General features: G+C 43.2%; 1 protein-coding gene across 1 annotated transcript in view; it reads left to right on the forward strand.

Annotated features, from left to right (window-relative positions):
- Nucleotides 1-10495: 10495 nt before the first annotated feature.
- The window catches only part of DNApol-alpha180 (DNA polymerase alpha catalytic subunit), a 309561-nt gene continuing 294709 nt past the window's right edge, over nt 10496-25347 (forward strand). The window contains exons 1-2 of the mRNA XM_067088444.1: nt 10496-10603; nt 17223-17319. Coding sequence (XP_066944545.1) covers nt 10496-10603; nt 17223-17319 — 205 coding nt within the window. The remainder of the gene's footprint in view (nt 10604-17222; nt 17320-25347) is intronic.

The following is a 25347-nucleotide window of genomic DNA, read 5'->3' on the forward strand; positions in this document are numbered from 1 at the left end:
AGGATAGCCCATGCCTCCCACTCTAGCTGGAAATAGAACCCCCTTACTCAACTGTCATTACCAACCACTTTTTCTCCATTGGGTGCAGACATGCTTTGCTCTCTACTATGCTGTCTGTGGAGCATAAGTATTTTTTTTGTACAGTCATTGGTATTCATGCCTTTTTTCATTATGGAGTAAAAACAGGACAAAGGCATTGTGAGGGATGGGAGAGTTTCTGTTGGCACTTCATATCCTCTTAGAGTATTGCAGTTCTTGTAGGAGTAAGCTTCTTCCCCTTCTAAGGAGTGCATTGGTTGGTCTCCCTGTCAGTGGGAGAAATTTAGTAGGAACAAAAGCATTCAAAGCATTTTCCAATCTCCTTGGGAGCGAATACTCTGCTGAGGCCTTCCAATTCTTTTCCTTCTGTACCTGCTGTTTCTCTGCGTAACGCTGCTTCTTGATCCCAGGGGGTTACTTGTGAAAGGAAGGGTGCCCACCAAACCCTTTACTTGGGGGACAAGTTGGATACTAGGGCTGGTTTTTCTCATGGTGGGACCTTGACCTGTCTACCCCACTTGCCTGCAACAACTGCTGACTCTTGTGGTGTTCTCAGTATACAGTCATCATCGGTTGATTGCCTGTGGAAGATGAATCCTTCATCAAACATCCAAGGAAGTCTCTCTTATGCAGCACTTCTTGACACCTGGCTTTGGCTAAGCAGAGTTTGTGCTGCACCTTCTAATGCTGCTGTTGCTTTAACTGCTAAGGAGGTTAACCCTCCTGTGGCAATAAAGTTTCCTGTGGGAGTTACCCCTGCTCTTTCTTCAGCAGCAACCACAGTGTATCTTTCCAAGACCAGTCTTCCAGCATTTGAGGAGAGCAAGACTCAAGCTTGGAAGAGGTGCAAGCATTGTCTTTCAAACTCCTCTTCCTCGTCCCTCAGGAGGGAGAAGAGAGAAGTCATAGAAGGCCTCTCACAAGAAATCCTGCTGGGCTTCTGGTGTGTGCTCTTTCCAGTCTCTTGGGAATGGCAGCTCTCAAACATCTGCGAATAACCACTCAGCTGCTGGTTGGGCTGGCATGGGCTTCATTGAGACATTTGGTACTCTTACCCAACTTAGTCCATCTTGGAGACAAGGACTGCTTCCAGTTCTTCCAAGCATGTTGCACCAGAAGCACGTGCAGTTGAGCCAATACTGTATATGCTCAGTAGCTTTGTTTGATCCTTGGATCATGACTGTAACTTGATACAACATCAAGTTATGGCACTGAAAAGGCACCGTAAGATCGAATCTGCTGTAAGTCTCTGTTGCCGTAAGTCGACGACGTACTGTACTGGGACAATCTGCTCACACATGACCTTGCTGTGCCCTGCTTGTGTGGGCCCTCCACCATTTCAACCATCACCAGTCATCAATCATATGGCTTGGGGTTTTGTTCTGAGCATGCATCTTCCTCAGCTTGTGGTGTTTTGCTTGGTGCCCAGTTGTTACCTGCTGTAACAATTAGACACCATACCTCTGGGAACAGGCACAGGAGGAGACAGGTACATCTTGCCCTCTCTTAGGAGAGGATCATGCTCATGCTGTTGAGGATCTTATGGGACATGACAGCCCCTTACCTCCAGAACTTAACAAGTTGAGTTGGAGCAGCTTTTATGATAGATTTTTCTACTCATATGTGAGCACAATAAACGGGAGGCCTCCATGGCTCCACACCTAGTACTGATCTTGTCGATAGAGCTCATCCTTGGGTGTACTCCTGAACTGAGATCATCAGTTAGTTGATGTTGTTCCAGCTTTTTCTTGGTGTTTTGGGCCAGATTAACAGGTGATTATCTGGGTCAGATAATCACCATTGTCCTGCAGGTCTGGCAAGCTGTGTTTCCCCTACTGTTGATGCACCAGAAGAGGTTTTACTTCTTGGAAGACTCTTGAACTTGTCAGTGTGTGGACTGGCAAACAATGTGCCCCTAGAGTGAGTGACAAGAGGTACTAATGTCATGGCTTCAGAGTCAGAAGCTTCTTTCCATGTTGCCTTGTAGATTGACCTTTGCATTACGTGTCTTATTTCAGGTGAGAAGTAAAATTTTCAGTGGTTGCTGGTGTTGGGAGGGGAGGCATTGACTTTCCTGTCACACCAGAGGGCCAGTTATTGGGTGAACTTTGTTCTCAGTAGATGGGATATGGTCTGGTCCCTGATCTTGGGACAAGTTTTGGCAAATGGTAGTCTTACCTTTTGGGACAGACCAGTTTTAAGTTTGTTGTTACTCTTCTTGAATAGCATGGAGGAGGCAGCTGAGAGTAGATGAATGGAGTCCAGAGATTCTCTAATCCACTGGTCAGTTACCTGACTCAAAACCCTCAGGGGTTTCAACAACAACTGGGGTTAAACCTTCATGTGTGGCAGTCTTCCTCCTTGAAAAATGGCAGGGGGCCTTCCTAGCTGCATTGCCCTCACTCCCCCAGCCACATCAAGGAAGAGAGGGAAGGGGGAGTAGAGGGATGCCTATTGTGCCATTGGTAATGTGGCGGGAGGCAGGGCCGTAACCCTGGGTAGCTGCAGTTCTTTGGAACAGCTACCATATTCTCTTCAGGGACTGCCACCCTTATTTCCCCCATACTTGGCAACCAGTACTATACCAGACTTATCTTTAGGACTCTCCAAAGGTAGGGGTAGTGGTGGAGAAAGGTGCTTTGAAAGTCGTAGAGGACCAGTCTGTGTTTCACAGTCTTCTTTTCCCGGTGGAGAAGGTGAATGGTGGCTGGAGGTGAGTCATCAACCTCTCACCTCTGAATGAGCTTGCCTTACAGGCTCATTTAATATAAGTAACTTAACAAGTAATTACAGAGCTATGGTTCTAACTCACGCGGCAGCCTTTTACTTAAAAAATCTCAGCAGCGCTTTGATAGTTTAGTGTAGTTGACAAGCCCCACCCACTAGAGGGAATGCTGGAAACGACTTAGCAGAAAACCTCATTCCATTTCTGGTGGCTCGCGAATAACATCGGGGGTTTGCTGCAGCATTTGTTTACTGATTGTTCCGAATGATATACAAACAATTGGTCCTTTACATTAGGAATTACTTACGGCAAAGCTGGTCTCAGCTGTTAAACTCTTGAACAAGGTGGTTAGGCAGTAACTACCACCAGTTAGGCAGGAATACTTTCCTACCCTACTGTAAAACTCTTGAACAAGGTGGTTAGGCAGTAACTACCGCCAGGTAGGCAAGAATACTTTCCTACCCAAATGTAAACATTCCAGTTAGCTTTTGGCCATCATGCGTTGCAGACGTGTTTTCGGATCTCATTGCTTGACTGTCGTTAAGCTCTTTGTTATCCCAGTGGGATCTTCCTGTATTTTTGTGTATATATTGTGTGTTTGATATTTATTAATACAAACACACGATTTGTAATAGCCTTGCATAATCTGTCATTCCCCTGTGTCTGTGCCTTGGGTTTGATGGCCAAGGGCGTATTTAGAGGGGCGTAACCGAGTGGTAATGCTTCTCTTCCAGTAGCCCTTTAATTAGATACTGAAGGCGTTTCCCTGTACGTTCGGATTATTAGATTGGGACGTAATAACTTCGCTCCTCTTCATTGATTTGGACGTAACAAGCTTGCTCCCCTTCTTGGGCTCACGCCCTCCGTGCACAAGGGCATGACTACTCCCTTTCTCCTTGTGCTGTTGTTTTTCACTGCCTGCGCTGTGGAAGAGTTTTGTCGGGGGGGGGGGATGTTTTGCAGGCGTTGTCAGTTGGTTTCGCTCCTACAGCGCCCTTGGTGGCCTCCCCTCCTTCCTTCTCTCTCCCTGTAGGTTATTCTCTCCCTCCTTGGGAGAGATCTCTCTCCTTTGCCCTCTTCACTCACTCGTCGGGCAGGGAGTGTTTTGGGGGGGGGGGTTGCTGGTGGTCGGGTTACCTCTTCTCAGGGGCCTCCTCTCACTTCGTAGGGCAGTTTCCTTTGGAGCAAGAGGATTCTCCCTCTAATAATCATCTTTGCTTTTTCTTTCAGGTTGACAGTGAGCACTGTAGGCACAGCAGTAGTTGGCTGGATATCTCAGATGGGATATCTTTGCCTGAAGAAGTCCCGGAATTCATACAGTGTTTGCTTGAGGATCGACCACAGTACCTGGTTGGAATGGTGTAGATTCACGTCGGGATTGTTCCAACTCTGTTCCCACTGATGTGGATCGATCACTGTCATTGCTGGCCTTCATGCATGCTATGGCACTGTCTCTGGCGTATCTGTGGTTTGTCTGCTGCTGTGCTTCCTGTGTTATTGCTCCTGTTGACTTGGTGACATGTCTCTGGGTGGCTCCTCCTGGTCTCCTGCTGCAGCTGTCCTGATCGCTTCTGTTGCTGCTGGTGACTTTCATGTGACATTCCAGGCCATTGCTGTACCTCCTGTCTTCCGAACCGCTTCCGTAGCTCCTGCATTGGCTGCCCTGATCGTGCCTGCTGCTTCTCCTGGTGGTTGTGTCTTGGGACACTTTCGTTGTGATCCTGCTTAGCTGCCCTGAAGGTTACAGTGTTTCGTGTCCACCTTCCTGTAGAAGATGTCAAAGTGAAGGTGAAGGAAGTCGCTGTGTGGAGGTAGTTGCCATCTTCTTCAGCTTATCTTCAGTTTCGTCTTCTGCTGCCTCTTCCCTTCCTCTCCCGAGGTTCGAGTGGGTCCCGGGAAACCAGATAGACCTCTGTCGGCCGAAAGAGAGGAAGGCTGCTTCTTCCCCCTTGAAGTCCTTAGGACATCTAGGGACTGCCTCCTTCTGAGGAGGCAGTGGGTCTCTCATTGGCTCTTCCTGACCTTTGGGTTCGGGAACCAATTTGCATACCCCTGCATTTTGTGTTTCAGGAGCCGCAGGCGCATAGACCTCAGTTTGCGCTCCCGTTCCCAGTTGTAGATGTTCCACCTCTTAAGACAGGTGCTGCTTCGGGTGCTTGTTCACGAGCCGCTCCAAGTGCTTGAGATTCTGTGGAATATTGAGTACCCCGATCTGATCTGGAGAGTACTCTCTCCAGCCCAGTTCTGGAGCAGCACAAGAGAAAGGGCCGAGGCACCCAGGTGTCTCGGCTCTTCCTGCCAGCACTACAAGTGCTCCCCGAGTGCTTACCAGTGCTTGGTCAGGTTCCCAGCCTGGTGTCTCAATCCCGTCGGTTCAAACACCAGAAGAAGCAGGGAAGAGGTCCCTTCGGGAATCTTGGGTGACTTCTAAGGGACTGCCACTCTTCTGGGAGGCAATTTTCTCTCATTGGCTCTTCCCACCCTCAGGTGGGAACCAATTAGCATTCTCCTCTGGGGTCTGGCATTTTGAGGGACGCGAGAGTGTGTCCTCTTGAGGCTGTGCCCTCATTGCCAGTCTTAGAAGTCTGCGTCTAAGACTGATTCTGAGCCTAGCTCTTTTCGATTTCTTAGGGAAACCGAAAGCAGCCGCTCCTGATTTTTGGGAGCCTCTTAGATCGCTCGAATTCTATGAATCACGAGTGCTTTCCTGGCAAGAGGTACAGGACAAGAGAAAGTGCCGAGACCCGGATGTCTTGGTATTGAGACACCCAGGTATCTTGATACTGCCTGCCAGCTGCTTCGTTTGCTTGGCTGGGTTTCATCCTCGTGTCTTGAACCTTAGGGTTCAAGCACGCAGGATAGCAGACATTTAATTCCCCCTTTAAACCTTCTTCCCAAGGGGCCTCAGCCTTGAAGAAGTTTAGAGTTTGCGAAAATATTGCCGGTTCATGGCAGATAAGTTCCACCCTGTCCAGTTCCGATTGCAATCGGCTCAGCTCACTCAGCTTGCTTGCCCCGCCCAGCCCCTGGTCACGTTTGCGAGACTGGCTTGGCTCGCCCTGCTTTCCTCCCAGTCCACCGCTTACCACCCAGTCTGGTCTGGATGGCATTCGCGTGATCAGCTTGGCCCTGCTTGTTTTTTCTGAATCGGGTTCACGGCACTGTTCAAGTGAACTTTCTGCTCTTCCCAGGAAAGTGCCTTGCCACAGCACAAGCGCTCTTCTTCCCCCGCGTGGCAATCATCTCCTTCGATTGGTTATCGCTCACAGTCCTCCTCTCTTGCTGGTCTTACTGGCAGGACAGGTAGGGGTACTCTTTCTCCTCACCTGTTCTCTTTTCCTCTCGCTTGTTCCGAGAGGTGCAAGACAGACAGAATTCTGTGAATTTGTCTTTCTTCAGAGGAACAATGCACGAAGGACTTGAAAAGGACTCTTTGCATAACACAGGAGTTAGGCATTCTGATCAATTCTCAGAAACCTCAGATGACTCTGATTCAGAGAATTCTTTATTTGGGAATGACTGGACTCTCGAGCATTGCGGGTTTTTCTCTCCCTCAAAAGAGTCGAGTCCTGTCTCTTTACTGTCTGAGAGTTTCTCAATCTCTAGACCTGCTCAGCTCTTCAATGGATGAGCGTCCTTGGCACCTTGACCTCAGTGAAACAGTTCGTGAAGTTGGGCAGGCTTCACGAGGCCTTGGCAATTTTTCCTGAAGGCAAATTGGTGCAGGAAGACTCAGTTGTCATCCCGGTCACTCTGGAGATCAAGGAGGATCTTCGTTGGTGGTTGTCAGAGGAAAAACGTCAGGAAGGAATTTCTCTCCTCCCTCAGAACCCCAACCAAGAATTCTATTCCGACGCATCAAATGTAGGTTGGGGAGCCCTGCTAGGGAGTCAGAAGGTTTCCGGGACTTGGACATTGAATCAGAAGTTGCTACACATCAGTGTCAAGGAATTAAAAGCTATTCACTTGGGCCTTCAGGCTTTCTCTCCGCTAACCTCGGATATCAGGGCTCAAACGAACTGGTTTCCCGCTAAGTTGTACCTGTCAGCCCCAATAGTGGGCGGGTCACTGTCACATACACTAGCAATGGTAGCATCACTGCGAAATTTGAATTTTTGGACTGCCATGGTAGGAAGCTTGTAGCTATATAATTGCTTGGAAAGTATATATAAAACTGTTTTATCTTGAAAATGTCATTTTGAAAATTGCAGTACCTTGGGGCCATTTTCATTACCTGGCATGGTATTGGTTGAGGAAGCATAGGAATCTCTCTTTTCTCCTACTATCTCTTCGCCTTAGAGTAGGGTGTCGAATTTTTGGGAGCCATGGGGTACAGTGTACCTGGAGTACCCACCAGTCTCAGTGGATGGGTTGTGGTGTTTTCAGTGTAGGTGAAAGTGTTATCTGGTTGTTTTAATTGTGACAGGGTACCCAGGGGCAAGGGCACTTATTGATGCTTTTGCTAGCCATCGGACATATCCTTTGCTGCAAAGCTCCCACCCAAATAGAGGTGCTCCACGGCTGTACCGCCATGCCACTACAGGTTGAGATGAGCACCAACCAGAGGCAGTAATTACCTGCAGTAGCTCTCATACCAAATAAGGAAACTACAAGCATTTTCTTCAGTGCTAGCAACTTTTCTATTTCAAAGTCATTACCATAGCTTAATGTTTTGGAGTAGAATATGTCCATGCATCCCACCTCCTGTCAATGTGAGATTCAGCTATGTAATACTTGGTAAGTTACTTATATGAAAATGTTATTTTCATGATAAAATTAAGTTTCGTATATACTTACCAAGTAATTATGGATTGGAGCCCTCCCTCCTCCCCTGTCTTGGACATAAGGGCACAAACAGAACGAGGTTTTCTGCTAAGTTGTTTCCAGCACTTCCGTTGGTGGGCAGGGTTTTTCACCTACACTAAACTATTGAAGCACTAATGCGAATTTTGGTAAGTATATACGAAGCTTGATTTTATCGTGAAAATAACATTTTCAGGATGAAAACAGTCCATTCTATGTTAGATTCCATCACAGAGGTTCACTTCATCTTTTGATAGACCTGAAGGATGCATACCTCCAAGTATTTGACCATCAGAACTTTTGGAATTTCCTCCACTTTGTCTGAACCACTGTAGTGGCATATGTCAACAAACAAGGGGGAACAGTTTCCCTTCTTTTCTGTCAGTTGGCAAAGCAAATGCATAAATGGGCCATTTACCATGCTGTTGAGCTTTCAGCCTGGCAGAATTCATCAGCAGATCAGCTCAGCTGCCAAGGTCAGGTACAAATTCAGGTATAAGAAAGAGACAAGTCAATTTACCATGCTTTTGAATACTGTGAAACAACCAGAGTCCTTGTTTGAACTTCAGCCCATGACAGGAGAGTGTCATACTGGTACCAGATGCAAATGCTTAGCTTTATTATTATTACATTTTCTTAATGTTGGGCAAGTGTAGAGAAATAAGTTTTTAATTGTAAGTGAATGTTTTCAATACTTCAAGACAGGTGATATGGAGAAAAATAGAATTGTGTGTTTCAACTGGTTTATAATTAAAATCCACCTAGGCAAACTTTGGGAGTTAAATCTATATTAAGATTGATTGCTCATTTTCTAACTTTCACATTGGTGGCTAGGGTTGCCTTTCTACTATTCAGCCTGATTCATCAAAGGATCTGAACTCAGGGTCATTGGTAGAGCGCACGCTTGGCAAAAATCAAAAACTGTTAGTCTCTGATGAAGATTCTAAGGTTTTAAGGTTCCCTCCCTTTGGAACTTTATCATTGGGGATCTGGTCGAGATGCTCTTGTACCCAATGTGGGCCTTGTGGCAGACCAAGACTCTCAGGCTAGAGTGTCAGTACCTCTTTGATAGTGCCAGCGGGCACAAGAAGGTATCCAAGAATCCAAGAACACTCATTATGAGAGGGTTACACTTCACAGTTTAGGCAGAAGTTCATAAGTCAGGGATGTTGGCCCATTCCTGGCATTTTGGAGCAAATTTTTGGTATCCAGGTAATGAGTGCAGGGGTCTGGAGACCCCAGGCTAACTTTACCTTATTCTACCCTAGGGACATTTCCCACATGTCCTTAGGCATTGTCTCCATAGGACCTGTGGTGGCTGTTCAGCTGGTTGCTTAGTCTTTCAAAAACTCCTCTCAGACAAAAGCATTTCACAGAAGGTACTCAGAAAGCATAAAGCTGAAGATTGAATGGTTGGATGACTGGTTTTTCTGTCTTGTACATTTTTATTTCTTTCCTCTGCAAAGCAGTTGTCAGGATGAATATTCATGTACTGAAAAAGGCTCCAATGCAGGGAGCTACATAATCAAGCATCCTGTCTTTGAGCTTCAGTTCATGAAATGTAACTCCCTCCACTCTCCCATTTAATAAGGGAGCCAGTGATAGAGCTGTCATTTGAACACATTCATTTATAATTGATCCAGATTTTAGCTGCCTTTTAACTTTTGTTATCGTGTATGTATGGTAACATTCGGATATCTGATGATTATCCTAAGTTAACAGACCAGACACATATCATCCTGGCTCAGGGGCCCTATCAGTCTTGCATCCCTATGCTTGATTATGTAGGAGGTTACAGAAGTCATTGGTAATGTACCCTTCATTTTGCAACAAATTGGACTAACAATGACTTATGGGAACTTTTGCATTGCTGGGTGGATTCAAAATTCTTTTGTCATTTTGTCAGTCAGTTCTATATTAGAGATATATGAAAATTGCCCCATGTACAATACAACAGAAAATAACTCATGGTTGTTTCCTCACAAATATTTTCACTAAATCCTACCTCAAAATTAACCAACTTTTCACCAAGTTCAAATAAATGATTTCAGCTTGTGCTGAGGGGTACTTTACCTGTACAGAAAAGTTTGTGATTTGCTTTCCTATGAAAAATACAAATTACTTTGAACATTTTTAATATTTGTATTTTATCTGTGGTTGATTTTATTATGTTTAAAGTGGGATGGAGTACATTAATCAAAAGAAAGTACTGTATAATAATTCAGAATGGTGGGAGATTATAACACCTAGAGGCTTAGAAATTACAGTACTTATTATCTGGATGATATTGGTAAAAGTGTTAGAAGATAAAGTTAATTCCTTGGTTTATGTAAGAAGCATTTACAGTATTTGCTATTGTAAGGTTTTATGTGGTTAATGTGGTGCTTTTCTCAGAAACCAACCCCAACTCATCAACTATTGCTGCCTAAAACACATTCTAGGTGATAAATCGTTTCCTTTCTTGCAATAAATTGGTATCAAGGCAATGATGTCTTTAAAAAAAACATTTTCCTTACGCTTGGAATTGGTCTTAACATCTGCTGTGACTGACAAAAAGCCAAAATGTTAGGCTGTAATTTTTAGTTGTCAAAAACATGGGTGATTAATAAAAAAAAATACAGTATATGTATCTTTAACCAGTAAACCAGACTTTTGCTGTGTCTCGCACATTATTAGTGAATATTCTGTAGTGACTGGATGGTGTTTGCCAAGTTGTTTGGAGCCTTTGGAATGTATTCACATTACTGTACTCTATAATTGGAATGATGATTTGTCTTCTGTCAGATTCCTGTACTAAAATATTCTCTAAAATTTGTTTTAAAAGGAATTTTATTTTTCAGGTCAGACATCCGATGAGAGCATTAAATAGGCCGGCGTTAAGGGGTTAACAGACCAGCCTCATCCTGGCTTCATCAGTCTTGCATCCCTATGCTTGAAAGACAAACATGGTCCCTTTGCTTAGACTGGGAACTGGCATTGCTGGGTGCTTTGGAAAGATTTAACAGTAGTTTGAAAGGCTCAAAACACAAGTATGAGGTAATTCATGTTTTTGAAATATATATCACAGTCATAATCTCTAATGAGTACAGTTTGTATCCATACATTTCATCTGTATGTAACATTAATTGTTTGCAAGTAATAAGTGAAAATTTCTAGGCCTACCTTTGTCCATTCTGAGGCCAGCCTTTCCCACCACTGAACCCTTTACTCTATAAATAGTTTTATGGAAATTAGGACATTGTTCTTGTAACACTTGATGTGAATAAATATGTAGCATTAAAAAGTAATACTCTTGTTGACCACAATAAAGGATAGTAAATTACTATACTGTATGTGCTTTTCTATATTTTATCAAGTGACAAAGCACTATTCCCTCAATCACCGTTACATTATACATCCTGTACTAAAATATTCATGAAATTTTATTTTTCAGGTCAGACATCCGAGGTGTCCATTATTGGGAATACTGTGCAAAAGGCAAAACACAAGTGATTCATGTTTTTGTATATATCACAGTCAAAATCAAATGTTTTGGAATACATTTCATCAAAACATTAATTGTTTGCATGACCAGGCTAGCTCTCAATGTCACTTTTTTTACTTATAAATAGTTTTATGGGTTGTTCTTGTCACACTTGATGTGAATAAATATGTGGTAAATGACCCACCATGCCTGTATTCTTTTATCAGCTAATCTTTAATATTCTTTGGTTAGGTTGGTTGGCAACTTTGTCTCATTTGTTGGTTATGATTTTAACTAGTATGAGAATGATGGTACATGATCTTCTCATAAGATTGATCACATGTGGGCAAGCTGTATTACTGTATATTGTATGTGACTATTGTTATGGGCCCATGCCCATCAAACATACACAAGTCTCTTAAAATACAAATAAAGTCACAAACGACCAAGTCCACAATAGGTGGAATGGCGGCAACAGAGTGCACAGAGATGGAATCAAGGAGGATAAAGAAAAACTGAGAATAAAACCTTAATATTTACTACAAAATTTTAGAAAGAAATGACCACTGAGCCTCTTACAAAATACATTAAATAAACACAAAAATCAACCACACACTGAAAACATTGAATAACAAACACACTTACACCAAATTAAGATAGACTATGCAATTAAACTTTAAAGAGAGGGCCCTGAAAGTAATAGAATGTTGAAAAGACAGAATAACCTAACTTATTACACACTAAACATTTATCAAAAAAAAAAACTGCTTCCCTTAAGTGAGCTCTAAACGGTGGAAGTGGCCACCACAGCCATCAAATCACGGGTCGAGGGGAATAATATAATTTCCTAGGACCTTACCAAACGTAAGAGAGGTCCCCTTGGCAAAAACACTGGGCCAAGGGCGCAGACAGAAGAAAGAATCACTTTAACGTCGCAAGACGATCAATGGACATGGCCGTCCGACAGGTAATCACACCTTACCAGTTGGCAGAGAGGTCCCCTTGGCTAAATAACTGAACCAAGGGCGCAGACTGGAGAATAATCAATTTCTCAGAGGAGGTCAGCAGCAGCAACTGGAGAAAGGCAGATCTCGTAATCCCAAAATAAGTCACGCCCTCACAATGTTAATGGTCCAGAAATGACTACAGCGCCAAATACAGCTCCGGCCAACACCACACGTGAAAATAAAACAAGCTCATTGTAATTAAAACTATACAACAAGTCAGAAATGACGGGGAGGAGGAAACAGGGTCATTACGTTCCAAAAAAATTATTACTGCCAAAGTGACTTATTCAAAACAAATTAATTTACATTAAATTAAACACATACTGACACTATCAACCCTCATTCTGTATATACTGCTTGCAGAAGTCAGGAATACATGATGTCTTTGAACTACGGGCACTGGGTCATTGTTATTTATTCATTTTTCATTAATATTTTCTTGTATTGAATAATCCTTTCTAATTAGCTCTGCTGGATTGAGTTTCAGAATGCATTTCAAAACAGTAAATATTTTGCACCAGGAAAGTACAATATAGCATAGGCCTGCTATTTCACATTGTTTTGATACAGTGGGTTTTGGTCAAAACACTGTTCATATATGCATTTGTTGTTGTTGACAGTGAACTTCGGTAGAATCCCTAATACCTACAGATAACTGCATAGGCACTAAATATTGCTTCTGAGCACCCGGCGCCAACTCTTCAGTACCAGTCTCCTGCTCGTAGCGCCAAGCGCCCTGATTCCAACCACAGGTCTCCTAGCTTATGCAGCTCTCCTTCAAATTTTGCTGGCGAGCTTTCCTGCCCTTTTTTGGCTCCAGCTAGCTCTGTTCTCGCCTGCCTTGACCTTGCTGATGAGCAGCCATCCAGATGACAGACCTAGGCTCCCCATAATGGCACTTTTGTCTTCTAGGAAGGCACTCAAGGAGATTGAAGATTAGTTTTCTGCTAAGAGGGAGCAAGGTAAGGCTTCCTTTGCCTTTCCTTCATCATGCTTAATCCGTAGGAGGTATCTTTCCTACGCTGCCGAGGAAGCTCTTTCATCCCGATGCCCAGAGTTTTCATCGGCAAAAATTATGATTTTGTTGGCAGAACTTGGCCACCTTGTTAAAAACCTCTGAAATTTTTGAGGTTTTCAGTTTCTTGGACTGGACAGTGGGAATGCTAGCTAACAAGATTGAAGATTGCAATGATTTAGTTGGAGACTTCTCCTCGGACTGGCCAGGAGTCCTTTCTCGTGCAGACAAGACCATCAGGGATGGTCCTCTTGAACTTGTGGCTCTTTTCTCTTTGGGGGTTTGAAGAAGAGATTTATGGTACTTCCTTTCCACTAAGGAATCACTCAGGCCCAGAAGTCAGACTTCCAATAGAAGTCGACTTAGGATCTTAGATCTTAAATTCCCCAAGGATTCGCACACTTGTTCCAAATGCCCCAACATCCCTTTTGGATTTGTCTAGGACCCGCTCCAATGTTCCTAAGATGGTCTCTGCTGAGGAAGAAGTCTTCAGCAACATCCCTTTTGTGGAGTATCAGGGGACAGAACAGTGGATTGTCATGGTTCTGAGTGGCTACTCCATTCCATTCGTGAGAGCGCCCCCTCCCCCTTCTCCCATCATTTTGAGTCTCAGGTGGCTCGGAAAAACATTCAGCCCTTCTGGAGAGGTCTCCTCTCTCCTTCAAAGAGCCATAGAAGAAATTGAGGGTCCAGGGCTTCTGCTACAGTCTGTTTGTCATTCCCAAATCATCAGGGTTTGGAGACCAGTCCTCAAGAAGTGCCCTCAGTCTCTTCATCCAGAAGACAAAGTTCGAGATGGAGACAAACCAGTCTTTTCATCCATTCACTAGGGCGATTGGATGATAACCTTGGATATGCAGGATGCATACTTCCACTTCCCCATCCATCCGGACTCCAGGAAGCATCTAAGGCTCATCTTCCAGAACACTCTTTGCCCATGTCAGTGCCTCCAAACGCCTATCTCCCCTTGAATGAGGAAAATCTTCCAGTTTTTCATGCTCGGCCTCTCTACAGCATCTCAAGTGTCCACTAAAGTCCTCGAGCCAGTCTTCTATATCTGGACGACTTGCTTCTTGATCCCCTTCGAGGGAAAAGTGCATGAAGGACTTGAACATCTCTCTTAGGAACTGGGAATTATCATCTACCTTCAGAAGTCTGAGTTGACCCTGTCGCAAGAGTTCCTCTATTTGGGGATAAGTTTCAACTCTCGGACTTTTTGGGCTTTCCCATCTGCCAAGAGAATCACCAGCTGCCTTCAGATGGTCCACAAGTTTCCTAGCCCTTTTGTCTTGCTCAGCCCATCAGTGGGTGAATCCACTGGGGTCTATGTCATCCATGGATGTTTGCCAAATTAGACAAACTTCATAGAGTTTTGCCATTCTATCTCAAGGCCAACTGGGACAGGGAAACATAGCCAGGCACCCACGCATTTCCCATAAACCCAGAGATCAAGTTGGACCGGCAATGGTGGCAGTCCAAACGTAGATTTTCAGGAGGAAAGCCCTTCATCCTCTGAGCCTAGACCTAGACTTCTATTCAGACTCCTTGGTTCTAGGTTTGGGAGTCCTCTTGGGGAACCGGGAAGTTTCTGAGATGTGGTCATCAGGAGACCAAAACCTCCCCATCAACGTTAGATAGCTGAAAGCAGTTTGCTTAGGGCTTCAGTGCTTCTTGACCCTAGTTCACAACAAGACTGTGGTAGTCCATTCAGACAATACCATAGCTCTAACCTACATACAAAAGCAAGGCAGCACTCACTCATTTTCTCTCTGCCAGACAGCAAGAGACCTTCTGCTGTGGACAATTTGAAATCAAGTGAGTGTAGTCACTAGATTTATTCAGGGCAAATTAAATATACTGGCAGACAGACTGAACTGTAGGAAGCAGGTCCTTCCCACTGAGTGGACCTTGGATCCCCTGGTCTATCAGAATCTGCAAAACCACGGGGCAGGTTGACATTGGACCTGTTTGCCACCTCAAGGAACCATCGCCTTCCTCTCTTTTGTTCTCTAGTCCCGGACCCTCTAGCATAGGCAACAGATGCCACACTGCAAGATTGGTCCCACTTGGACCTCTACGCTGTTCCATCCTTCAACATAGCCAGGGAAGTGCTGAACAAGTCTTGGGCTCATCGCAACGTCACGATGACTCTCATAGCCCTGTTCTGGCCCGTGAAAGGATGGTTCCAGGACCTGCTACGGTTGTGGGTGGACTTTCCGAGACTCCTTCCCCAAAAAACTGTGTCTGCTCTGACAACTTCACTTTTAAGAGATACCAAAGAGTTGTCTGTTCTTGCCCTGACAGGCTTCAGACTGTCCAGAAGCTTGTCAGAGTGTAAAGGTTTTCAAGATATGCTGCAGAGGCTATTGCAAGATGCAGGCTTTGATTTCCTAGCTGCATCTATCAGGCTATGTGGGGGATTTTCCAAAGCTGGTGTCTCAGACTCAATGTCTCTTTGTCTGAGACATTTGTGATCCAAATTGTGGATTTCCTCCTTTATCCAAGGAGATCTAGGAATCTCTCATCCTCCACCAGTAAGAGGTATCAAGCTCTGCTTAGCTCAGTGTTTAAACACAGGGGTCCTGAATCTTGCATCAGTCCCAGATCTTAATGACCTCATCAAGTCCTTTGATACGTCTAAGCAAAGAAAGGAAGATCTGGTCTCCTGGAACCTGGATGTAGTGTTGAAGTGGCTGACAGGTCCCTCTTTTGAACCCCTTCGTTCCTCTTCTCGGAGAAACCTTATTCGGAAGACTCTCTTCCTCGTGGCCTTGGCTACTGTTAACGTATTAGCAAGATCCAAGGCATTGATAAAAGGGTAGGTTTTTAACAAGGAGACACAGTTTGCTACTTTCCCTTGGATTTTTAGCTGAGAACGAGAGCCCATCCAAGGCCAGGCCTTATTCTTCCTCCATTAAGAACTTGACAGACACCTTGGCTCTGAGGAAGAAGAGAGAGTTCTTTGTCCTGCTAGGGCTTTAAGGTATTACCTGAGCAGGACTGAGGAGATCAGAGGGCCGTTCAGTAACCTCAGGTGCTCTGTCAAGAACCGGTCTCGCCCTCTGACTAAGAACACATTGTCCTTATTTGTGAAAGATTTAATTTCTGAGGCACACTGTCAGATTCAGGCAGACATTTTGCCTACTTTTAAAGTGAACATGACATCGGGGCAGTCTCTACCGCAGTAGCTTTCAGGCACGATATGTCCCTCACTTCCATTCTGCAGTCAGCCTACTGGAAGTGCGAACCTATCTTCGTGTCTCAGTATTTGAAATAAGTTGAAACAGTGTTTGAAAGTTGTAGTACCTTGGGGCCATTATCAGTGGCTGGCATGGTATTGGGGAAGGAAGCATAGGAATCACTCTTTTTATCTTACTATCTATCTGTCTATATATTGATAATGTAATATCTTGCAGTGTAATTACTGCACATTGTTATCTCAATGAAATTATGGACGAAAGGGCGAATGCATAGTCCTCAGGCCCACAGGTGGGAAAGAGTGATAGCATAAGGACTCTTGGCTGAGGTGGGAGGAAACTTAAACAACTGTATGCTCCTTGAATAAGAGGGTACAGGGACTAATGGAAGTTCATATAGTTTTTGGCTCTGGGAGACTGGTGTAGGTGAGAAGTTGAACTGCCAAGTGACATCATGTTGGGCTCTTGGTAACCTAGTGTGATGTTGTTGTTGTCTCAGTGAATTCTGTTTTTTCTATTAATCCAGCATATTTTTTCGCACGGTAAGTTGAGTATATTCCAAGGTGGGCTAAGCTATAGGTGTAAATTAACTTAAGCTCTGTATAGAACATTTCTTTTATTTGAATTTCACATTATCAACTGCTTTTGGGTTTCTCAGTCTGGATAACATAGATTGTTATACCATAGTTAAAGTTATTGAGTGTTTGTTCAAAGACTAAGATTGATGAAACCATATTTTTACATAGTAAGTCCTATGACAAATTTAAGCATTTTATTGTTGCTCTATCCCAGCCGATTGAAGAACCCTAAAAAGAGTTCAGAGGTCTGGTTAAACAAATCATTTATAACTATTGTTGCTCTAAAAGTCATGTATCTGATGTCATGCATGATTAAACAATCAGTTAAAGTCACAAGTTTGATTCTTGTAAATGTTTTGTCAGGTTTTGAAAGTTTAATGCTGCAATCTTAACAGGTCAATGAAGTGGTGAATGTATATGAAGAGGTAGATGAACGCGAATACTCCAAACGTCGCCAAGATCGACTAGAGGATGATTGGATTGTTGATGATGGTTTGTAATATTTTGACTATTTTTCAATGAATAAATCTATAATACTGTACCTGTTAGTGCCCATATTTTCTCAGGTACATCATCCAAAGATGCAGAAATGTTTGGTATTTTATTGGAGGTGCTTTTCTTTAGTACAATTGTTATTAGTAGCTTGCTGTATTTCTAGTCCTTATTTGAAGCATCACAACCCCATTAATCATACATATGCCTGACACTACTGGTGTGAGTTCTTGGATAATGCTCCAAGAAATAAAAAAGAACTCAGAATTGACACCAGTGCTGCCTAGATTCCCAGGTATCCCACCATCCAGATTTCATTTATCTATATTAGTCTTCTAGATTGCTGGCTCCAGCTTGGACTTCTTCATGTTATATGCCCATTTTTCTCTGAATTTAAAACTGATCTGTACAGATTTCTTGTAATTTTGATTGATCGATTAAAGACAAAAGAAGTGAATGTTTAACATCTTTTAGGATTATCAGTGTTTTTTTTTACTATTTTTTGTTTAATATTACTTAACTGAAAGCCAACGAGTTAATGAGTGGAAGTAAGTTATTTGTGTCATCTCCAAGAAGAGAGTATAACATGTAATTGTAAATTTTGAACAGGAATTTGACAGAATAGTGAGACTAATAAATAAATGGGCATTATGAAGACATAGGATTCCAGAAATGCTTATTAAAACAGAAATATTTTCAACCATAATGCTAGATCTAGGGCGGCAGCAGTGCCTTGTCATCAGAAGAATCCAAGACAAATAGTGGTCTCCATCAATTATCAGCACAGAACCATTTGTTTTATCTCAGCAGTGGAAGAAGTTACAAACGAGTGTGGTAAAGGGTGCCCCTGGGAGCTGCTGTAAGCATGGGGAGGGGAGTGGTATTTGAACCATGTATTATGTACTAAATGTTAGAGCAAGAGATTTTCAGTATTAAAAGCATTACAGGGGTGAATGGGGAAAAGAGGGAAGTTGAGATCCTTGTTACAATAGATGGGCAGAGCTTTGAAAGGTAGAGCATCTCTTTCACCCTGGGTATACACAGGACTGGAGCAGTTTAGAGAGCTGTAAGAAAGTAGCTGCAGTATGGATGAAATGAAGAGATTTAACAAGATTACTGGTAAATAAAAATGCCCCATTTGTAGAGAGCAGAGACTTACGATGTCTCTGCTGTTTGTCTACACAAGGCATGTATGACTTTGCAGCCACAACATGGCCACTGATAAGACAGCAGTAACAAGAGTACTAACAAGGAAAATTAGATTTTGAAAATGGGTGATCATAGAATGTCAAGATTCATGGCTTGAATACAGTGGGAAGATCATTTTACATATGAGGAAGTGATGGAAATGTGGTGGAATTAACGGGACATGTGATGAGGGTGGATGGTTGGTCAGAAAAATAGTAGATATGGAAGTAACAGGATAAAGACCTGCAGTAGACCCAGAAAATCATAGGGGATACGTGAAGACTTAGACCTGATGGTAGTTCTGGCAGAAAAGAATGCTTTACAGAGAGGAATGGAGAGAATTTATGCCATGTCTAGTCCCTTAAAGGGAAAAGTTGAAGCAAAAGCATTCATAATGATAAGTATGATCATGTCTTGCTGTCTGCATTTGTAGTTCACTAATGTGGTTTGGGGCTTCTTGGTGTTAATGATTGGTTCAGTTAGCACACAAGATTTGGGTGTGGTTTACATTGTTTCTTCCTTGATGTTACTATCCCATCATTGTCATGATTAATTCTCTCCATTGTAATTACTGATCATTTTACTTTAACTTCTCATATTGTATATGAATTCTTGCTCTTTAACAATAAGGCCTTGAGTGTGAGATAGAGCTAAAAATAACAAATTTTAGTTGCTTATGTTCCAGTAATGCTTTCTGCGCAGCAAAAAAGATACGTTTGTATTTTTGTACATGCAACTTACCCGTCAGATATATACTTAGCTATAGTCTCCGGCGTTCCGACAGAAATTCAAATTTCCACGGCACACGCGACAGGTAGGTCAGGTGATATACCATACCACGCTGCTGGGTGGCGGGGGAATAGAACCATTCCGTTTTCATATCAGATTTTCTCTGTCGCTGGTTCCGGCAACATCTGTTGTTGGTTCCTTCTGCTTAGACTTTCATTTTTCGCTTGCTGAGGATTATTTTGGACTGACCTTTGGTGACGTATTGGATCTTTGGCTTGGCATACGCTTTTGTGGACTGTTTTTGATTTCGGCTTTGGTATTTTCTTTAAGAATGTCTGATCAGAGTGTTGCACCTGTGTTTCGTGTGTGTGTTAGGTCTGATTGTAAGGTGAGACTACCGAAAGCTTCGGTAGATCCTCATACTGTGTGTTCGAGGTGTAGGGAGAATGATTGCTCTATTGAGAACACGTGTGTTGAATGTGAGAATCTCACTGAACTGGAATGGAAGGCGTTGAACTCTTATGTACGCAAGTTGGAGAAGGACAGAGTTAGGAAGGCTTCTTCTAGAAGCTCTAGTAGGTCTCTTTCCAAGGAGGTAGATTTAGAACCTAACACTCTTCCAGATTCTCCTGTCACTCCAGTTGTTTCAGCTCCTTCTCCCTTAAATCGAACCTGTGGATTAGCCGTCGGAGATGGCTGCAATGAAGGCTACGATCCAGTAAGATGCAGTTGCAGATGCGCGCTTTGGAGGAAAAGAAAGTGAGAAGTGATAGTGATGTGTGTAGTGTCCCCAGTGTAGTGGAGGGGGCGTCTGACCGGCTCCGCATCGCTCCTAGGCCTAGACCTCTTCCAAACTCCCAGACCCAGTGGAGGAGGAATGTCGACAGCCGCAAGGGGGATGAAGAGCGCTCCCAACGGTCAGGCGTCCCTTCGGCAGCGCCTGTTGACGCGTCCCCAGGCTGCCTTAGATCGCCGTGAAAAGGATCTTAAAGAAGTGTTTCTCTTCTTCTGCTTCTTCTTCTCCTAAACGTGGTTGGAGTTCGGCTGAAGAGTCTCGTCCTTTGAAGAGGTCTTGGAAGGCTCCTAGAGGAGACGCATTGGACTCTAGCCCTGAGCGCTTCCCTGAAGGTTCTCCTGTTTCTAAGAAGAGAACTCGAAGATCTCCCTCCTCTTCTTCGGGTGTTCAGGAGTCCACCAAGCAGATCCTGGTAGGCCTCAGGCTCAACTTGGCTGCTCTTGCTGGCTCTTTATCAAAGAGCTCCTCTTCGTCGGAAGGATGCCTCTCTTCGATCAAGTCCTCAAGAGACTCTCTTCTCCCAGCAAGTCGTCTTCTGTGAAGCGTTCTTCTCCTGTTAAGCGCCCCTCCAGCAGCAGGCGCTCCTCTCCTTCCAGGCTCTCCTCTCCTGGTAGGCGCTCCTCTCCTTGCAGGCGCTCCTCTCCGTCCAGGCGCTCCTCTCCTGGTAGGCGCTCCTCTCCTTGTAGGCGCTCCTCTCCTGTTAGGCGCTCATCTCCTGGTAGGCGCTCCTCTCCTTGTAGGCGCTTCTCTCCTCGGCGCTCTTCGTCTCCGGATAGCGCCTCTCCTCCCAGGCGCTCGCGCCCTCGTCATCGTCGGTCCTCTCCTATTGGAGAGACTTTCTCCACAGTCAAACGCTCTGCTCGTTCTTCGCCTTGTAGAAGTTCCTCTCCAGCCTCCCTCTCGTCTGTTAGGCGCCCCTCTCCCAGCAAGGGCTCCTCTTCCGTTCGAGCTTCTTCTCATGTCAGGTGCCAGTCATTAGTGGTGGGCGTATCAATACTTAAGTATCGATATTTCCGATACCACCTCTGTATCGAAATGTATCGATACAAAATGCCTGTGATCGGTATTTCTGTACTGGAACACTTAGGCAATGTTATTGCTAACTATATATCGTTTAAGGAGAATAATGTCGGTCCCAGTATGTCTTTTTTTTTTTTTTTTTTACTAAAATTTAATGTGTGCATGTGTACCTGGTAAGGGTAGGGATATTAAGGACTGGGGGGTGGGAGGGAGTTTGAGCTGAGTGCTGATCTGATCATGAACAGTACAAGTAAGCCTACCCGTTGCCCGAATCATCATTTGTCAATCGTCACTCATCAGTGTCAAACTGTTAGTTCTTGCTGCTGCCGGGTTGACACCTTACAGTTTTAAGTTACCGTTACCATTATGCCAAGAAAACGTGAATGCGGTGTGGTTGCATTTTGATGATGATGGCCAAGATGACCCCTCAAAGTAACGTGTCAAATATGTGGAGAAGGCTATCCAGCATAGTGGGAACACAAGTAATATGTTCAAACACTTGAAGAAAAAACATCCCGTGGAGTCAGCAGCGATAGAGGATAAGGGAAAGGAGAAAGCTACTGCCTCTACCTCTACCTCTACAAGCAGACAGCCTACATTATCGATAGTTTCACAAAAGTTGGCAAATATCCAGGTATGTAAAATAAAAATTCGCCTAAGAGATTGTGAAGTCTATGCCCATATGGTTATTATGCTGTAGGCCTAATGCCATATACCATCTCACTTAATAATATGAACACACTTAATAATATGAACACAAGACACATATAGTATTGTCAGTCATATGGTAAGACAAAATATAGGGCCTATATTGTAGGCCCTACATCAACTTGTTATGGCTGATGCCATTACCAAGCATTAACTGACTCCACATAAATCTTTATTTCAGATGAACATCCCAGAGCCAAGGCTATTACAAGGAAGCTGATGAAGATGGTTGCTGTTGATCTTCAGCCATTCTCCATTGTCGAAGATGAAGGTTTTTACTGAATTGGTTGGAGAGTTGGACTCACGCTATAATATACCAAGTAGAAGGTCCCTATTACGGACTGATCTTCCTAGGTTGTTTGAAAAGGCACAAGCAGATGTTAAGTCTTGTTTAGCAGAGGTCACTGATCGAGTTATGTCCTGAACAACAGATTTATGGACTTCCAGGGCAGGGGAGGCTTACATGTCCCTAACTTGCCATTATATAAACAATAACTGGGAGTTGAGATCTTACACACTAAATGCGTTGCACTTTCCAGGGAAACACACAGCTCATGCAATATCTCAAAAACTTATGGCAGAAATGGAAGAGTGGGATATTTCTGACAAAGTGCAAGCTATTGTCACGGACAATGGAGCTAACATGGTAGCAGGGGTTCGTGAATCAGGTTTCAAGCAAATACCATGTTTTGCTCATTTACTGAATCTGGTAGTTCAAGATTCACTGAACTCCAGCCAGTCATTAGGACCAATTATACAGAAGTGCAGTACCATTGTTTCCTTTTTCATCACAGCACCAAGGCTATGGACAAACTAAAAGAAATTCAGCAACAACTAAATGTCCCTGAACACAAACTTATCAATTCTGTGGTGACTCGTTGGAATTCTGTATTTTACATGATACAGAGAATATTGGAGCAGACTCAGGCAGTCACAACAGCCCTTTGCTTTCTAGGAAAACCAACAATGTGCCTGGATGAAGATGACTTAGAAAAGCTTAAGGATGGCATGACTGCTCTTCAACCATTTGAAGAAGTGACGCGGGAAATATCAGCTCAGAAGTATGTATCCATATCAAAAGTTATCCCACTGGCAACACTGCTTCTAAGTACTTCTGCTGACCTAGCAAAGAATGGAAACAATTAGCGAGTCATCTAACACAGTCTTGTAGGACACGCTTCTTGAACATAGAACAAAAACTATCCCATTGCAGCCAGTACATATCTAGACCCAAGATTCAAGTCCCTCCCATTTAAGAATTCTGAAAATGCCAGGATAACTAAGGAGAAGATCATCCGGGAGTTTCAAAGTATCAGGACAACTCAAGGAACCTTGCAAGTGCAGGAACCAGGTCCATTAGCAGCCCCTACACAGAAAGACAGAGGAATATGGTCAATGTTTGATCAGGCATGTGAGAGAAAATAAAGAGGAACGCTCTTCAATGGCTGATGCTCATGTCGAAATGAGGTTGTACAGTGAGGAGCAATTGCTCAATCGAGAAACAGATCCTCTTGCTTGGTGGAAAAGCAGGGAAGAGTGTCTAAAAGTGTCCAGTAGATTAGCCAAGAAATATCTCGGCATAGTGGCTACTTCAGTTCCCTCTGAACGCCTGTTTTCACAAGCAGGACAGCTTATTCTTGATAGGCGTGCCAGAATCAAACCAAAGAATGTAAACATGGTGCTATTTCTAAATAGTTATCTGAAGAAGTAATTTTGGTTCAAGTAGCCTACACCCAGACTTTTATAGTCTCCAAGCCTCTATGGTTCCTGCTTACTACATCCACAAACCACAGTTTAGTTGGGGTGGAGGAATTGTCTGTTTGGTCTTCTTACAATTTAATAACAAAGGATAATGGAAGGTTGGGACTTTCACGTCTGGGTGTACACACACACAATAAATAATAAATATGCATATACACATGCCATAATATATGATGCAAATACATAAACTACATACAACACCCAAAGACCCAACACACACACACACCTAGATTGCATTATAAAAAGCAACCCCCTCCAAACTGGGCCTACAGGGCAAAGGACAAGCTTTCATCAAATTTCTAATTTTATTTTGAAACAGGAAAAAATATTTCAGTTGCAATTCAAGGAGGAGAGTACCCTGTGGAATTTGTATAATATTCATTATGGTATGCATATTGCACTTTTCATCATGGTATAATAGGGTATCAAAGGATTCGGACTTTGTCCATTCATTTCCATCTGCAGGATAGCGAGCTCGTCCTTTTGTAATCCGGTGAAGCCGGACATCATTTACTACTGAAAAATAGCTTCGCTATTGCTGGCTAGCCTGTAGAGAGGGAAGTTGAATAGATATAATACAAATGTTTGACACCCTTTGGTATTAAGATTGCAAGAATTAAGCATGAAGTTCTTTTATTTTATACAAAGGAAAGAAGTCAGTTTATTAAACAAATACAAGATAGTATGCATGATTCATTACAACCTCTCACTACATATTCCTACCCCTATTCAAATATAGCATAAATAGTAGTATAATAATGTCTAAATCTCTTTCTCTCTGTATATATATATATATATATATATATATATATATATATATATATATATATATATATATATATATATATATATATATATACACATATATATATATATATATATATATATATATATATATATATATATACATATTTATATATAAATATATATATATATATATATATATATATATATATATATATATATATATATATATATATATATATATATATATATATATATATATATGCCAATTGAGCTATAAAAACGGTTTCAGTAAAAGTACTCATAACAACCGATACTGAGATTACAGTACTTGTATCGGTTTTTCGATATTACCGATACTGATTTTAAAAATACTTGGTATCGTGTCAAATTAAAGTAATCGTATCGCCCATCACTACCAGTCATCTTGCAGGCGCTTCTCTCCGGATCGTCGGTCTCCAGTGGACAAAGGCTCCTCTCCTTCTAGGCGCTCTTCTTCTGGCAAGTGCCCTTCTACTTCTAGACGTTCTCCTCCTCCTTCTGGCCTGGAGGCGTTATCGGAGGACGAATCCCCTAAGGATATCACCATTTCCGATTACAAGAGGTTGACAGCTCTACTGGTTCAGGAGTATGGAGATTCCCTCAAGCCTGCTTCTCCTCCTTCTCCGGGTTCAGTGCTCTCGAGCACCAAGGCCTCAAATCTTCCTCTTTAGTCAAGATGCGTCCTACGATCTCCATGAAGAAAGCGCTTAAAGGTTTCGGAGAGTGGCTCTCTTCGAAGAAGGATGCAGGCAAGACTGTCTTCTCCTTGCCTCCCTCTAGGCTTTCGGGAAGAGCGGGAATGTGGTACGAGACTAGGGAGCCGATGGGGTTAGCTCTCCCCTCTTCTGCTGGCTCTGACTTTTCTTCGCTTGTGGATTCTTCCAGAAGACTCTCCCTTAATTCGGCCAAGGCTTCTTGGGGACTTTGTGAATTGGACCATTTCCTCAAGGGCCTTTTCCGCGTGCTGGAAGTTTTTAACTTCATGGACTGGTCTCTAGGGGCCTTAGCCAAGAGGAGTCTTGAAGAGGATTCAGTCAGTA

This window comes from Macrobrachium rosenbergii, chromosome 44, assembly GCF_040412425.1.
Source record: "Macrobrachium rosenbergii isolate ZJJX-2024 chromosome 44, ASM4041242v1, whole genome shotgun sequence".
NCBI lineage: Eukaryota > Metazoa > Arthropoda > Malacostraca > Decapoda > Palaemonidae > Macrobrachium > Macrobrachium rosenbergii.